Source organism: Onychostoma macrolepis, chromosome 04, assembly GCF_012432095.1.
Source record: "Onychostoma macrolepis isolate SWU-2019 chromosome 04, ASM1243209v1, whole genome shotgun sequence".
Classification (NCBI taxonomy): domain Eukaryota; kingdom Metazoa; phylum Chordata; class Actinopteri; order Cypriniformes; family Cyprinidae; genus Onychostoma; species Onychostoma macrolepis.
Genome location: NC_081158.1, coordinates 21,775,774 through 21,792,658, shown reverse-complemented (window position 1 = coordinate 21,792,658; position 16,885 = coordinate 21,775,774). Strand labels below are relative to the sequence as shown.

Below are 16,885 nucleotides of genomic sequence, written 5' to 3'. Positions count from 1 at the left end.
ATGGGGGCCATTGAGAGTCCACAAGAGCACATTAAATGAGCCATTTGGTACAGTCCATGACTCCTTAGGTACCCCATTTTATGCTTCCAAAGGGGTGCTCAAAAGTGCCTTCCTATGGCCACAGTAAACGTTTACCATTACATCACCAAAATGTGGACTTGGATGAGGACCGCAGGGACTGAAGGTGCAATTTGGGAAAGGGAATGTCCCGATGAAGCTAACACAACATGTTGGAATCGGGAAAAAAAAAAAAAACGTGTATTCACCATCCCTTGATATTTCCAGAGGTAAGCGGGGATGCTTTCTGACCATCTAAGTGACATTCAAGCAAGTAAATAAACTATGATTAACAAAATTAGCATTAATCAAAGACCATTTACATCGACACAAACATGAACATTAACGCAGTTTACAATTTCTTTATTCTGTTTCAGAATATTACAGACTCTTTGTACAAACTAAAGCATATATAAAAAGTGTGTCCTTATAAAACATTGCCTTGCTCTTCTTGGTCTGGCACAAAACCAGCATCCTGGCAAAAACATCATTTGATATCATGCCAAAGGTCACGTCACATCTTCTCAACAAATCAATGATCCTGCAGAGATGAGAAGAGGCGTGTTCCACACATCATCTGGTGGCTTTTCCATTCTCATGAACATCCATCCTAATAAACAAATCACAGTGAGTAAACAAAAAAAAAAAAAGACTGATTAATGTGATCACAGGGTACACGGTGAGACTAACAGTGAGGCCAACACACCCATTTTCTTCTTTCAGATGTTGGTAAAGTTCAGCCTTGTTATTGACTGAACTTAATCTTCCAGCAAACTCCTGATGCTTCCTGGAGTTGGCTTGAGTGATTCTATTAGTCCAAAGGGTGAGTAGAGAGACAGGACCTGCAAAAGAAGAGACCCTATTTGATATCTGTTTGTATTTGTCATAGATCTGATTGGCTGCTATACCTAATAATGTCACATTCTGACTTGCCTGTTTATTCATTTGGGACGACGACCTTTCTGACTTAGCTTGTAGCAGCTAATCCTGCCCATAAAATGATGCCATGCTGTACAAGTAACTTGACTATTCTGACGTAGCTGACACTTCTTTTACTGGTTTTCTCGTTAACGGGTATGAGTGTTAAAAACATCATGAATGTCCACACATAGGAATCTCAAGGTGTGTATATCATATCACTTCACACAAAGCATTTATCACCATTGTAAATTGGACCAGGAGCAGCCGCTGCATTTAAGTGTGTGTATTCTATTAGCAGAACATGTTGGTGACCTCACACTGTATCTTGTAAAGCTAGGTTTATGCTTTTAGATTAGGAGCATTCATACATCATAACAGAGGAATGATTTTACAATAAAACATAAATGTGAACCTTTAGATTTCTCTGGAGGCTGTTGCTCCTCTGTAGCCAAGCGTGGTTTCTTGTTCAGGGGCTCCGGAGAATCTGGTGAGTCTTTGATGATCTCACATTCACTCTGTTCATCCTTCTCTCGCTCCATTACTCCCTTCAGCCTGGAGGAGGAAAAAGGACTCATACATTAGAAACACACACAGGGATCACGTGACCCTTCGACGGCGATGCAAGCTTAGTCTTTCGCTCTGCTCACTTTGCCACATATTGTAAGATCCTGTCAGTAAAATTTGAACCACTCTGCATTGGACCCATCATGAGTGCTAAGGCAGACAAAGGGGATCGGAAAAGAGAGATTGAGCAATCGCCAATGAAGAAAAAAATTCAGAGATTCCGCCATCTCCAGAGAAGACCTCGACGATGCTATCGCTAGCCATATTGAACTAGCATTTAAACAACAGCAAAACACTTTGAATTCGGTTGTGAATTCGGCAGTAAGAGATGCGATGGACTCTGTACTGATTCCAGCATTGCGCGAACTGCGTGAGGACATACAAGCGACCAACAAGTCTGTTAAAAAGCTAAGAGAGGAGTTTGAGGCCATAACTACAGCGGCGAAGCAGACACGTGACCGCGTTGACTCTGTGCAAGCAGATGCACGTGAGGATAGGAGGGCAGTCACGGACGTAAGAAATCAGCTGGAGCGACTCACCGAGAAGATGACGGATATGGAGGACAGGTGCAGGAGGAACAACGTACGACTGGTGGGGCTGCCAGAGGGGGCTGAGGGATCCGACGCGGCTGGTTTCCTCAGAGTTCATCTTCCCAAGTGGATTCCTTTCTTGAGGGGCCGTGACATTGAGATTGACCGGGCGCACCGCGTGTATGGCGGAGGGAGAGGCTCCGATCGGCCGTGCACTCTTATCTTCCGTGTACTGAGATGGCATGACAGATCAGATATCCTGAAGGGTGCTCGGCAGGCCTATCCGGTGAAATGCGCACAGAACAATGTTACACTACTATTTTTTCCCGACTTTAGTCCAGCTACAGCGATCAGGAGAAAGGCATTTGGTCCGGTTTTGAAGAAGATGACAGCGCTTGGCCTCCAGCCCTTCCTCATCTATCCGGTGGTGGTTAAACTACGGCACAAAGGGGAACAGAAAAGCTTCGATTCCCCTCAGAAAGCGGAGGATTTTATCAGCTCCCTGTCTCAGCAGAAGACATATGCCGCGGCTCTGCGGGGCGGCGACGGGGGAACAGCGGCCGCTGTCTCTCCGGTCCAGCGGGAGGAACTTTATGGCCGGGATGGACATGGTTCTAGCTGCCCAGTAGGGGATGATGGTAGGATGGACATGGACGCTTGCTAAGTCTATTTTTTGCTTTTTCTTCTCTCCTCTCTACTACATAGATATTGTCCCTATATATCCGGTACAACGATCTCGTTGCTGGTAAGACTGACACTCCTTTTTTTTCTCTCTCTCTCTCTCTCTTTTTTGGAGGGGACTAATTGAGAGTAGGTTTAATTAAAAATATGTTTTGGCTGTGTGGGCCTTTCGGGAGACATGTCTTGCGTTGGAGTGGATCGGTCACGAACCATCACTATTTTTGTTGCTCAGTCAGACCTATGTTCTCGGTAATGTGCGGTCTGAGTTGTTCCTCGTTTATAGTTGTTGGTTGTTCAGGTTTTTATGTTGTTTTTACTTTTTACAACAGACATTTATACTGTTATTTATTTTACCTTATTTCTAAAGGGATTTTTCATCTAGGAGGTTTGGTATCTAAAATGCACGTCAGCGTTTACATGCTATTTACAGAATGGAAGTGCTTTTGTTTTTTTTCATTTATTGAATACAATTTAGGGATTGTGAATATTCAATGCATACTCTAAATATTTTATCACTGAATGTGAATGGTTTAAATTACGCTGTTAAACGAACCCGTGTGTTAGAATATTTACACCGTAAGTCTATTTCCTGTGCCCTAATTCAAGAGACACATTTAAAAGCTGATGTGGCACGTTTTCAGAATAAATATTATAAATTAGTGGCTTTTTCCTGCGCTCAAAATAAAACTAAGGGGGTGCTTATCCTTGTTAATCGAAAGTTAAATTTAACAATTGAACACCTTGGTAGTGATGAGAAGGGTAGATTTGTGTTTATCCGATGCAAAATATATAATAATAGGTTAGCATTGGTCTCTATTTACGGTCCGAATGAGACAGACAGTGCGTTCCTTACACAGATTTCCAAAACATTACTTGAGCAGACTGACTGCCCATTAGTTGTGGGTGGGGATTTTAATGCTGTCATAAATCCTGCTTTAGATAAATCTCAATTTGATACAACAGCCAATCCATCTTCTAAATTACTGAATAAATTTATCACGGAGCTCAACTTAATCGATCTTTGGAGAATTCAGAATACTAAAGCTAAGGACTTCACTTTTTTCTAATAGACATAAGACTTTCTCTAGGATAGACTACATATTTCTCAGCCCATCTTTAATTTCGTCGAATTAGTCCATCTCTATATTACCAATTTTATTATCTGATCATTCTGCTGTGTTGTGCAGTGTTCCTCTTTCCGATGTTAAAGCCAAAGCCCTAGATGGCGCTTTAACATATCATTATTAAGTAATCAGACTTTCATTACTTCATTAAAAGAATATATTAAGGAATTTCTTGAAATCAATATGCCCTCTGATGTGGATCCTCAAATAATGTGGGAATCGACTAAATGTGCCATACGAGGATTCTGTATATCTTTTTCTTCTACTCTTGCCAAAGCGAAAACTTACCAATTTACACAATTAGAAAATAAAATACAATCATTGCAAAACCTACAAAAACAACATTTTACTGAGCAACAGGCTACACAGTTGTCCTCTTTAAAGAAGAATATCATTTACTTTCACACTCAAAGGCGGAATTTATTTTACATAGGACTAGGCAAAAATATTATTTTGAATCAGAGAGACCTAGTCATTTATTGGCCCTTAGGTTGAAAGAATGCGAGTCTAAGGCATATATTAGCGCAATAAAATCATCGGATGATCAGGTCACCATGAATCCTGCGGCAATTAATGACATATTTAAAGGTTTTTACATGAATCTGTATAAAGCCGAAACAGATTTTGATGAACCAATTTGTAAGCAGTATTTAGATAAATTGGAACTGCCTCGGATCTCACAGATGGATAAAGAATCTTTGGAGGCCCCATTAAGTTTGGAGGAGCTTCACGTCTCTCTAAAAAGCCTTCAAAAGGGCAAATCGCCAGGTCTAGATGGTCTCCCCCCGGAATTATATTTAGAAATTTGGGATTTGGTAGGGACACTTATGCTTAATTCATTTAATTTTGCGATTGAACATGGGGTTTTTCATAGAGATCAAAAAACATCACTGATTTCATTACTTCTTAAAAAAGGGAAAGACCCATTAGATTGTTCCAGCTACAGACCGATTTCGCTTATCCCATGTGATTGGGTTGATCCTCAATCTACAGTTTCTTGGAGAGTGATTGAAGCTGACAAGGTTAAACCAAATAGACTCCAAGATATGTTATTTACTGGCACAGGAAAAAAAGGGGATAAGTATAAATTTGGTCCGGTTGTGGCCAACTCTATTAAAATCTGGAAAACGGTGGAACGTCGGATAGGAGGAATCTTCAAATTTTGTAATAGTACACCTTTATGGCACAATTTTAATTTTGTATGCGGAAATCGTCCATTTGTCCAACCCTCTTGGTCCTCTTTAGGTGTAAACACATGCGGTGATATATATGATAACCAGGGCCTATGTTCATTTCAGACATTAAGAACCAAATTTTGTCTACCAGCATCCGCATATTTTGTCTTTCTTCAGTTACGTTCTGCTCTCAAAGCGTATGGAGTTCCTTGGGCATCTCCCATCTCCTCTCATCCTATGCAAGATTGGATTGCACCATCTGTTGGTCGGCCGTCTGTTTCTTTAATATATAATAAGATTATTGATTGCGTTACAAAACCTCTTTCTATTCAAACTATTTGGAATAGGGAATTATCTGACCTTAATTTATCTGTCGACTGGGAGAGAGTGTGGTCTAATCTCAGTTTAACATCTAAAAATCTGGCTCATCGTCTTATTCACTTCAAAGTCATTCATAGAGCATACATAACTCCTTACAAAAGATTTAAAATGAAACTACAACCGAATCTCAACTGCCATATATGTAATACTACATCATCAGGTACTTTTCTGCATATGTTTTGGGAATGTCCTGTCGTCATCAGTCTATGGACACATGTAAACCTGGTTTTATCATCCTTATTGCAAATGGATTGGTCTGTTAATCCAAGTTTGTGTCTTCTTAATGATGATTCTGATCTCTGTATAACCTCAATGCAAAAGAGAATGATGTTTGCTGGTTTTACAGCTGCGAAGAAGACAATAATACAAAACTGGTTTACACCACACATGTGTGGAAAAACATATTGGATCCGTAGTCTCCTGCACATAGTGGCTTGTGAATGTACAACAGCACGAATCAATGGGGCCAAGCCTTCTACCATCGATGCTTGGCAGTGCTTTCTTTTTGATATACGTGACTGTATAAAGGAGTGACTTTTGTGTTTTTCTTGCCTTTCCCTCTTTCCCTCCCTTTGATTGGACTTTGAGATATTGAGTATGTGTCTGTTGTTGTTTTTTATTTTTATTTTTATTTATTTTTTTTTTATTTTGGATGTTATGTATAAAAAATAAATAAAAATGTTGATAACAAAAAAAAAAAAGAAACACACACAGATCCAGTCATTAATCTACAAGCTGCAGCTTGTGAACATCAGCATCTTGTTCACCAACACCAACCTCTCGGAGTCTGTGGTCCAGCCCTTCTCCTCTGTGTCCTTGCCATTTTTCTCAGTTTTGTCCTCTTTGTCCTCTCTCTTTCTTCCCCTTTTTTTCCTTTCTTCTTCCTCGGGTGGTTTGCTCCGGCAAGCGCTGATACAGTCCAGCACACGCTGGTGCCGCTCACTGGTGCCCACATGTGCCTTCACCAACGTCTCCAACTCATTCCACATGATTCGATACTGCTCGTCACTATTTACATAAAAACGTCAGCATCAACATACATAGCAAACATGTATTGGCAAACTATTGAAATCTCCATTATGGTTAACATGCTGTAGGCAGCAGATAGCAAGGCAGCTCACTAGGTTTTGAACCAAAGCCACACAGCAAGACAAACTGAAACCTTTAGATTGAATCTTGATGTGATATTCTCACCGTTTGGGTCCTTTTCCTCTGGAGCCTACAGTTGAGATTGGCAGAGGGTCACTCTTCCTCTCCATATCAACAAGATTATAGACGGTTTTCTGACAGGTCAGCACATCTTCATCTGTTAGTGTGTCCTTTACTATGAGGTTAGCTAATGGTACCACCTGAAATAAACACACAAAAATGATCCCAATACCCAAAAATACAATATATGATTTCAGTTTATCTAGATTTAGATTAAAGGGATTGCTAGTTCACCCAAAAAATTGAAGATTCTGTCATTAAATAGTCATTATTTTTGTTTTCTTTGTGCACACAAAGTATTCTCGTAGCTTCATAACATTACGGATGAACCACTGATGTCACATGGACTATTTTAAGGATGTCTTTACTACTTTTCTGGGCCTTGAATATGTCAGTTATGTTGCTGTCTATGCAGGGTCAGAAAGCGCTCGGATTTCATCAAAAATATCTAAAATTGTGTTCCGAAGTTGAGCAAAGGTCTTACGGGTTTGGAACGACATTAGGGCGAGTAATTAATGACAGCATTTTTATTTTTGGGTGAACTATCCCTTTAGGCATTTTAGGTTAGATCATTAAAATTAATATTAAACAAAAATGATTTTTTATGACTTGATTTTTTAATGAATATACTAGAATTTAGTAAGTCATCTTGCATCCTCCTTGAAAGTTTGTGGAGGGCCCATAGTGGTTGAGAACCATAGATTAAGATTGTGTCCCTCACCGCCTGCATGTTGAAGATGGTAGTCTGGGAGATAATCATTGGCCAGTATCGTGTGTGTCGTTCGAGTTGTGATTTGGCTCTCTCGACTGGAATTCTGTCTGCTGCATCTATCATTGAGTCTGGGAATGGAGTCAGACGATTCTCACGCATAAACTCACCAAAGTCCTGCAGACAAATATTAACAAGATTAACTCTGCAGCTATACACAGGAAATATAATTGTATCCCTATACAACGCTGCTGCAATTTCTGTAATTACGAGGAGACAATTTTCTACTAGGGTATCAACGTCCTCAAATTTGTTGGCAACACGCATAGCTGCAAATTGGATCCATTTGTGGCTTTGCTGTAGTGAACCGTGAAATGCTTCACCACTACTAATGTACCTCTATAACTATGTTTAACAGTTTAAGCATCTGCCGTTTTGCTTGTTAGTTTATAAAGCAAGTTGCAATTACACGTTTGTAGGTTGGAACATCGTAATTATGGTAATGATGGGGATGCAGCAAAAGTCTAGGAAGTCAGGCAGCGCTTGTGGAGCTTACGGTGATGCGGTAATCAGTCACTCGTCCACCGCAGCCCTCGCTGATGGAGGGTGGATCCTCTAGTGTGGAGCGTGTGCTGTTCAGAACATGCAGAAAGATTTCTCCTCCATGGCTGCTCAACATGTGACTGATGACCTTTGACCCTGACTTGCGAGGCTGCTCTAACAGCACAGAGCGACCTGAGAAGACACCAGACAAAAGATACAAAACTGCATGTACTTCCATAGTTTCATATCACTGAGCCTCTCTCTGTCTCTGTTACCAAAAGTGAAACATACAGTATATTCAATAAGAAAAAATGAATGGTGGAACAAAGGAGTGCACACACACCATTCAACAGGAAGTTGGTAAGGCAGGAAGATGGCCTGCTGTTAACGTCTACTGGAGAAATGCGATAGGCCCCTGTGCAGTAATGAAGTTCTGTAAAAAGAAAAAAGAAAATCATGAATCTGTCACATGAAAGAAAGAAGAAAACTTCTCCCAGAGTTCCACTCACCTACACTGTTGGTGCGTGGAGTGCACCATTTGAGAGTGACTGTTTCCTTCAGCCCACTGTCTCTGCTGGTGCTTCCGGCCATGTGCAAATCACCTACACACCAAACATGACAGAAACATGAATAACATTTCTCTAAACTTCTCATTCCACAAAAGTGTTGGATTTATGTTGAACTATCCCTTTAATCAAATCCATTGATTTCAAAGGAGTTTATATAGGTAATTACGTTCGTTTACATTTTTAGATAGTTATATGCAAAAAAAGTGTCATAAAACTCTTTTCTTGCATCACACTAGTTTTGCTGTAGTGTAATTTGAAATTAAAAACAATTATTAAAAATTGTTTGTATAGTTACAACATGGTAATAATGATAACACTTTTCATGCACTGTAAGGGTTAAAAACATTTGCTGTAGTCTAATGTCCAAATGCTTTATGCAGTGAAATGAAGACTGTTGAATTATTGATGCAAGGGAATGATCACTCACCACTCTTAATAAATTCTATATGCGCATCTCGATGGTGCAGAAGCTCAACGTCGTAATTTGCTGAAGTGTTAGCATGCTGCTCCTCCTTTACACACACACACACACAGACACATACATCAGCAGCTGGGCCTATACACTACTAAAACACCACAATCTACTGCTGCTTTCATGTTTGAAGAGCACAGATTATAACATAACTGTGCCCTCACAGATCTGATGTCCATGAAGTCCTCGGAGTCTCCCAGCTGGTTCATATGCAGTGGAGATCAGAGGCTGTAAGCTACAAATAGAGCTTACGCACATTAAGAACAGGAGAAGACAGGAGAAGGATGGAGGGAAAACAGAGAAGGGTGGACTCCATGGGGCAGTACGTTTCATCCTGGACTCACTGGTGTCAAACACACATCCTAAAACTACTGTGTGTTTCTGCGGCTTTTAAAACACAAGCGAACAAAACAAGAAAACACACTTTACATCCGGCCACACCCAGCCAGGGCAAGATACATCACCCAGGAGAGAGAGAGAGAGAGAGAGAGAGAGAGAGAGAGCACAAAAGCAAGAGAGAAATCACCCCGATAGAGAGGAGGTCTGGGGCTGAAAGGGGTGCTAGAGGGACGGTTCTCCATCCAGCTGGTTGCTAATCATACAGGTCTACACTCCTCGGAGAGCATGGATGTGTAGCACAAAACCTTTTTAATTATATTAAAGTCAACATGAAATGACATTTGCAACCCATTTTACTTCCTTAATGTGACTAAAATTTTTAGAGTGAAAATGATTATTAATAAAGAAAAAAAAGGTGTGGGACTTGATTTTATATGTTATGAATTATATGATAAAAAGTGTATTTAAATCACAGTGATCCAAATGAATCGTTTCTTTTTAATCCAGCAAAAACTCCTACGAACCAATGGAATGGTTTGTAATTAAATCGGTCTTGCTTACTGAATCACAAATTATTACAAAACAGTGGTTGTGAACAATTTACAAATCTTCTTTTAAATGCACCTGAGATTTCTGTTCAATTCGAAAATTATTTGGCAACAGACGGCTGAGAACAATAAATGCAAAAAACATAATATGTATGTGTATACTGTGTATATTTATTGTGTGTATATAAACACACACACACACACACGCATGTGTATGTAAAAAAATAAAATAAAAAAAGATATATGATTATTATGATAATTAGATTACTGGCAAGATTTTAGGAAGTCTGCAATACCTACAACAGTAGCCAAAAATGATAAAAATTGAAAAGGAAAATCATTTTAAGAAGGAGTAACATTCCAACAAAGTTTAATAAGATAAACATATATATTTTCTGTAGTAATGTGCATAATAAAGCCAGGAATGTGCATTAAGAAAGTAAATAGGGTCAATTTTGATTTTATGTTGACTTCAATTTTACATTAAATAAATGAAATAATAATATATACTTTGCTTAATTTATATTATATTGGACTGTAAACATTACAACAGTCAGACAAACATATTCAGATGTGCTTAGGAAAAAGCTTTTAAAAGTAGTATAGCCTAATTAAATGAAAGCTCTGTAAAGCTCCTATTAATGATCAGAGATTAGCAAGAGCTGGATGAGAGGGCGGGGTTTTGATCTGGATAAGTAATAGTAGCTCTTGTAAAGTACTGACCTGCTCACAGACATTTAATGTAGGCTAGCAAAACAAACAATAAACCATGAAAACAGCAGCTGGGTAAGCAACCGATACAGTGCAAACAAGTGATGAAGAGAGGAAGAGAGAGACAGGCAGAGAGGAAGGTGTTTGACAGTAAGTCTGACCTTCATCGGGATGTTTGTGATTGTGGTGGAGGCCAAATCAAAGTGCTGCTGAACCAGCACATTCAGTTTACAGGCTAGATACCGTCCAGCTCGCACACTGTGAACCTCGCTGCTCAACACTGACGAGAGCTGCACACACACAAAACAGACCAAAAATAAACACATTTTCAATATATTTTTAAACACTGAACATGTAATAAATAACACAATGGCAGGTGTGATAAGACATTTACTGCTGCTTTCATGCTTTAAAAGTAGTGTTAGGAATAAAACACTGGTCTGATTTTTTAAATATTTAATCGTTTCATAACAAACAGAGCTGATTGGTTTGATTGAAAGCTCAGAACTCAGAAAAACTCAGATATTTTTTTTTTTTTTTCATTCTTACAGAAATCCCAATGGAAAGTGATTTTCATTTATAGCAAAAATGAAGAGAAAGATGCTACCTCTTTCTTTTGCCGATCTGAGACCAGAGTCTCTTCACCTTGAGGATAGATGTGGACCAGCACAAGCTCACACTGCTGAATTGGCATCAGTCTGCACAGTAAAAACATTTAACAGTAAGAATATGAGCATGTTAATGGCAAGAGAATAAAAAGGACTCCAGAGATATCAAAACTCACCTGTCAGATCCTGCTGCCCGTTTGTTTTGCTCCTGAATGGTTTCCAGCACACAGTCCTCCAGCATTCTGACATGAGTGTCGCTAAAAGAAAGAAATTTGTAGTAGTCAAACAACAACTTATTAAAATATGTTTTTAAAAACCTTTTATGCTCACCAAGGCTGCATTTAACACAGTAAAAACAGTAATACTCTGAATATAATTTCAATTTAAAGCAACTGTTTTCTTTAATGGCAAAGCTGAATTTTCAGCAGTCATTACACCAGTCTTCAGTGTCACATGATCCTTAAGAAATCCTTTTAATATGCTGATGTCTTGCTCAAGATGCATTTCTCATTATTATCAATGAAAAAAAAGAAAAGTTTCTGCTGTTTAATATTTTTGTGAAAACTATGACATTTTTTTCAGGATTATTTGATATAGGACGTTCAAATGAACAGCTTTTATTTTAAATAAAGATATTCTGTAATACTATAAATGTTTAACGGTCACTTTTTTTAGTTCAATGCTTAATATATGTATAAAAATATTTTAAGTTCTCACCTTTTGGCATTGGTGAGGCAAATAATGCGCCCCCTGTTGGCCACTCTGTCAGCTGTGTCCATCAGGGCGGTACGAAACTCGTGCTGATATTCTGTGATCTTACACAGTGATTCCACAGCTGCCACCAGCCCATGCAGGACACTGCAGCATTCAGGATCCTGACGAGGGTTTGGAGGCCCAACAGCTGCCAAAGCTGCCATCAGCTAACAAACACCACAGACATACACTTAACACTAGCAACACAATGCTCAGATTACTCTGGTAAAAGAAGGCTGTGCAATATGGATGTGCAGAGTGACAGATGTGATGATTTTACCTCATGTGTGTTCTGGTGCTCCTGCTTCCAGCTGTTCAAGATGTGAACCTCAGAATCGCTCACGATGTAGTTCACCTGAGAGAGAATAGTTTACCCCCCAAAATTTAATTCTGTCATTATATACTTACCCATATTTCATTCTTAAATTTCACTTCTTTTTTTTTTTTCATGGAACATTAATATAGGAACATTTCTGAAGAATTTTCACACAACTCTTTTGAGTCTTTTCCATAGCAAACAGCTCATAGTTGGGCTGGGCTGACCAATATTGATTCTTAAAACCCAAGATCAGTTCATTAGTCGGTTTCACTTTATTTTGATGGTCCCTTTAACACATTGTATTGACTATAAGTAATGTTGCACCTACATTTCTACTAACTCTCATTAGAGTGTTAGTAGTGTATTAGTTGACTGGTAGGGTTAGGGTTAGAATAAGTTGACACGTTCTTGCAAAGTTACTTATAGTCAGTAGAATATCTGTTGGGAGACCAACACAATAAGGAGTGAGTAGATATGAAGCAGACTGTCTACTAAAACTCTTATGCGAGTTTGTTGACATGTAGTTGCAACATTACTTAGTGTCAACAGAATGTTCAAAAGGGACCATCAAAATAAAGTGTTACCCATTAGTCTATAGTCTATATGTAAGGGATAATCAATAGCTAGCTGTGCATTAAACAATTTGAATGCACGACGTGGAGGCGAAGAACCTCCGCGAAGTGCATTCAAATCGTTTAATGCACAGCTAGCCGTTGATTATCCCGTTTATGCCATGGTCATTTGCCAGCATTCACATCTTAAAGATGTTAATAATATTTGCGCTGCAATATTTGACTGGAACGATAAAAATGACGGTTATTTTCGTCTGTATTACTATTAAACTGTAACTGTATGTTACTATGGTTACCAATGTTTATAGGAAGCGCATTAAAGAACGTGATTAAACTGACCTGGAACTACCTGTGCAGTTCAACGAATTTAATCAACACCTGCCGGCCAATCAGAATCCAGTATTCAGACAGACCATGGCATAATGATGTACATAAAACAGTGGTGAACTAAATTTCACTAAAAAATTATTTATACAATAACCGCAATAAGCTTTGTTACTTTTGACATGAAACAAAGTCTCAGCCGGTGTTGCCAGATTGGGCAGGTTCCCACCCAATTGGGCGGTATTGAATTTGATTGTGCAGGTAAAAATTGGCTTGGGCGGAAGACAAAATTTGGGCTGGTTTGGGGACAGTTTGGCGGTTTTCAAACATAAATTGTACAGGCTAACTGGTTAACTAACTAGCCTAAGTAAGATGATTGGTGCTGATTCACTAGGGATCAGCAGAGAGACGTGATGATTCATGAGTGACAGATTTTTAGCACGATAACGGATCTGATTTTGAATATATAACTGTATAAGTGATCATAATGCCTAAATATAAGTTATGTGGTAAAGAGTGGGAGAGTGTTTTAACTCTCAAAACGTGAATTACATCTGTTGAGGGAGAGATGACACGAAGGCTCTAATATCAGTGCAACTCCGAAATATCAGAGCACAGTTAAATTATTTAATCAAAATCTATTTATATCTATACGATCCTGTCTTTTATCTTTTAAACAGTCCAGATTGGTATATCCTTGAAAGCCGCTGGACTTGTTAGTTTTGACTGAGCAAAGTTCTACAATATGAACTTCACAAAAGACTTCCTCTAGTTCTGTGAGAAATTATAGAGCAACACGAAGGTAAGCGCATTATTGTTGTTATAAAACATTTTTTATTGTCGGATTATCATACAGTATGCATCAATGAATGACACAGTTTTGACTGTCTTGGTGCGTGCATAAACGAGTGTGAAATACCTAATTACGTTGCTTTCTCCTATCATTTATATTGGGCACTTTTTTTGCATTTAAGTTAAGACTGTTGACATTGAAAATGATGCATGTGTTTTTTTTCAAGGGTATCGGTTAATTTCCTGATTGCTGTTTTGACAGTGTCTTCTTGCATATTTTAATCATATTTGGTCATTCTCTTATTTATTTGCCCCGATTTGATCCATGGGAAAATTCATCTAACGTTAAATTTATATTATTTTGTCATCATTGTTTTCTTTTAGGGAGTTAAAAACAGCTCTTATCATCCTTGATTGATATTCTATCACATTATTTTGACAGTTAAAGTTTTGGGCGTTTTTTTTGTTGTTGTTGGAGTAGGCGGGTTTTGTAAGCTTTTGGGCTGGAAATTGTCCATTTAATCTGGCAACACTGGTCTCAGCTTTTAAATTCTGTTCAAGCAGCACGGAGCACATAAACAGATCATCATCTCCTTTTTAAGTACCAGTTATAGCAAGAAATAAGCATAAATAAATGTCAGAAAGTTTGTTGAAAGAAACAGTACAACTTACTGAAATGCATCATGTCTCATGTAATCGATCAGGGCTCAGACGTCAATAAAACATTATATTTTTGTACATTGTATACATTAACATAACTCTAAAGAGGAGCATTGTGCTAAAAATATACTCTATATTCCATTATATTTTTACTTAACTTGGTAGTGATCTCATATATCATGTTTGAATTAATATGACTGTTTGTATGTTTATATTATGTGTGTGTGCGCGTGACACTTGTTAATTTTAACCTGTAATATTATAGTAATGTACCAATTTTACACGTAGATTACTGCAATAGTTGAGATGGTTTTCCTTCAGAAAAATTGACACCCTTTATATCCAAATGAATCAATACTGAATCCAATCGAAATCAAATCGATTTGTGAAATCTGTGTCAATACTAGTTAATAGTTTATAGTAACTACACCTATTAACAGCTCCAGTTTCCATACACTCACCAGTTTATTGGTGGGGTAAATGTCGTACAGGATCCGGCAGTACTCCATGGAGCACTCAATCGCACACGTCCAGAGAGATTTGGACACTGGAGCCAGAGGAATCACACCCTGCGAACGGCTTTTGGTCAGCATGTCACATTCAATCAGCTGCCGGCTGGACTCTGCCATGTACGGACAGTGATCGACCACAAAGGCCGTCTTGTGTGAAACTGAGAACATCCTCATCTTGGTTCTGCAACACAGAGACTGTGGAGAATAAAATAGGCACTTTAAATGTATGGCTGTATGGCAGGAGTAGCCAACCCTGCTCTGGAGAAGGTTGTCCACATTTCTTTCTGGAAAGAAAATGTATTTAGTGTTACAAAAAAGACGTAAGTAATAAAAGATTTAATTAATAAAGAGTGGACAAGGGTTATTCAATTAATCATGATTATTTAGACTTAACAGTTATTTTGTCACCTGTGTGTCACAGAAATGCAGCTAGCTTTAGCTTGCTAGCATCGCCTGCTAGTTTTCCATCAATGGTAAATGCGCACTCAGTAAGACCATTCGCATAGAAAATGTTGTTATATAATTGTACTGGAAAAAAATATACTCAAAAACAAATGACAAAAGATAAAAAAACTAAACGAACAAGGCGGATTAGCTAACAGCCTGACAGGAACAAAATAAAAGCGCAAGGGACATAAAAAGCCGTTACTCACATCCGTCCGTCAGTGAAATTCCGCCCTGAACACAAATAAAACGGTCCTAGTGCAAAATGACATCCTGGGGACATGACTGACAGATTCATTTCAGGATAAGTAGTAAAAATAAAATGATATTTAAATATTACAGACTGTTAATATATTGTACTATAATAAAGAAGTCCGTGCACTGTCCATACGCAGAAACACTTGTGTTGATGTATCACAAATCAAATCACCCCTTACAATCCTAAAGTAATATTTGCCTTTGTGATTTGAACTAACAAACAAGACAAATGATCTTGTGTGACTATAAAGTGCACTTTTGAGATTAATGAACTATATGACAAAGTCAGATGACAGTGTGTTACCTGCGTCTGTGTGTCTCTCTACAAACAATAAAGCTGCGTTTAGTTACAACATAAACAACGATTTTTCCACCTCTTTGCTGAGAAATTATAATGTAGCGATCTAGTATCTAGGCTATTTTATTAATGAAAGTCGCGGGGCAGCGTTGACCATTTTCTGTGTGTGCACAGCGCACCCTGTTGAAAACAAAACAAAACAATGGACACCGTCACAAAATTTGGTTTTACTGGTTATGAAGGGAATTGGTTTTAATGGAAACTGTAATGGACCCTGTGGGGTTCTACTGGTAATTGCTCTCCTTCTGGTGGATGTTAAAACCATTAAATCAGTATTGTTCCAGCAGGGCCAGGCTCTGCTGAAGCCCATCAGCTGTGCGGGACAGCAGAAGCAAGTCGTCTGCATACAGCAGGCATCTGAGCTCTGAGTGCTGTAGAGTGAGACTGAGGATATCAAAGCACTACAGTGCTACAGCCAGATCATTCATGTAGATGTTAAATAGAGTTGGGCTCAGACTGCATCCCTGCATCACGCCACGGCCCTGCCGGAAAAACGCTGTTCTGTGATTGCTGATTTTCAACGCACATTTACTGTTGGTGTACAGAGACTGTATAATATTAAAGGTTTTTCCACCCATACCAATTTTTAGGAGTTTGTACAGTAAACCATCATGCCAAATTGAGTCTAAAGCCTTTTTTTAAAATCTACAAAACATGCAAATATTTTCCTTTGTTTGTCCTTGATGTTATGAATTTATTTTTCTTTAAAACTGGTCATAATTTAAAAAATTTCGTTACATAAAAATGTAGAT

General features: G+C 38.5%; 1 protein-coding gene across 3 annotated transcripts; it reads right to left on the bottom strand.

Annotated features, from left to right (window-relative positions):
• Positions 1 to 403: 403 nt before the first annotated feature.
• Positions 404 to 15,762, bottom strand: ints13 (integrator complex subunit 13). Of its 3 annotated transcripts, none has more exons than XM_058773797.1 (17): positions 15,727 to 15,762; positions 15,023 to 15,268; positions 12,175 to 12,249; positions 11,859 to 12,061; positions 11,318 to 11,398; positions 11,141 to 11,231; positions 10,695 to 10,823; positions 8,891 to 8,975; positions 8,404 to 8,496; positions 8,238 to 8,327; positions 7,908 to 8,086; positions 7,364 to 7,528; positions 6,628 to 6,782; positions 6,211 to 6,441; positions 1,391 to 1,530; positions 764 to 899; positions 404 to 667 (listed from the first exon to the last, which is right to left on the bottom strand). In XM_058773797.1, exons 2-17 carry the CDS (start codon positions 15,245 to 15,247, stop codon positions 631 to 633), a joined length of 2,115 nt encoding a protein of 704 aa, XP_058629780.1. In that variant the 5' UTR covers positions 15,248 to 15,268; positions 15,727 to 15,762; the 3' UTR covers positions 404 to 630. The 3 variants fall into 3 exon arrangements, with proteins under 3 accessions (XP_058629780.1, XP_058629779.1, XP_058629778.1); XM_058773796.1 differs by lacking the exon at positions 15,727 to 15,762 and adding an exon at positions 15,482 to 15,720 and having other exon boundaries at positions 15,023 to 15,357; XM_058773795.1 differs by lacking the exon at positions 15,727 to 15,762 and adding an exon at positions 15,482 to 15,720.
• Between the last annotated feature and the right edge of the window lie 1,123 nt (positions 15,763 to 16,885).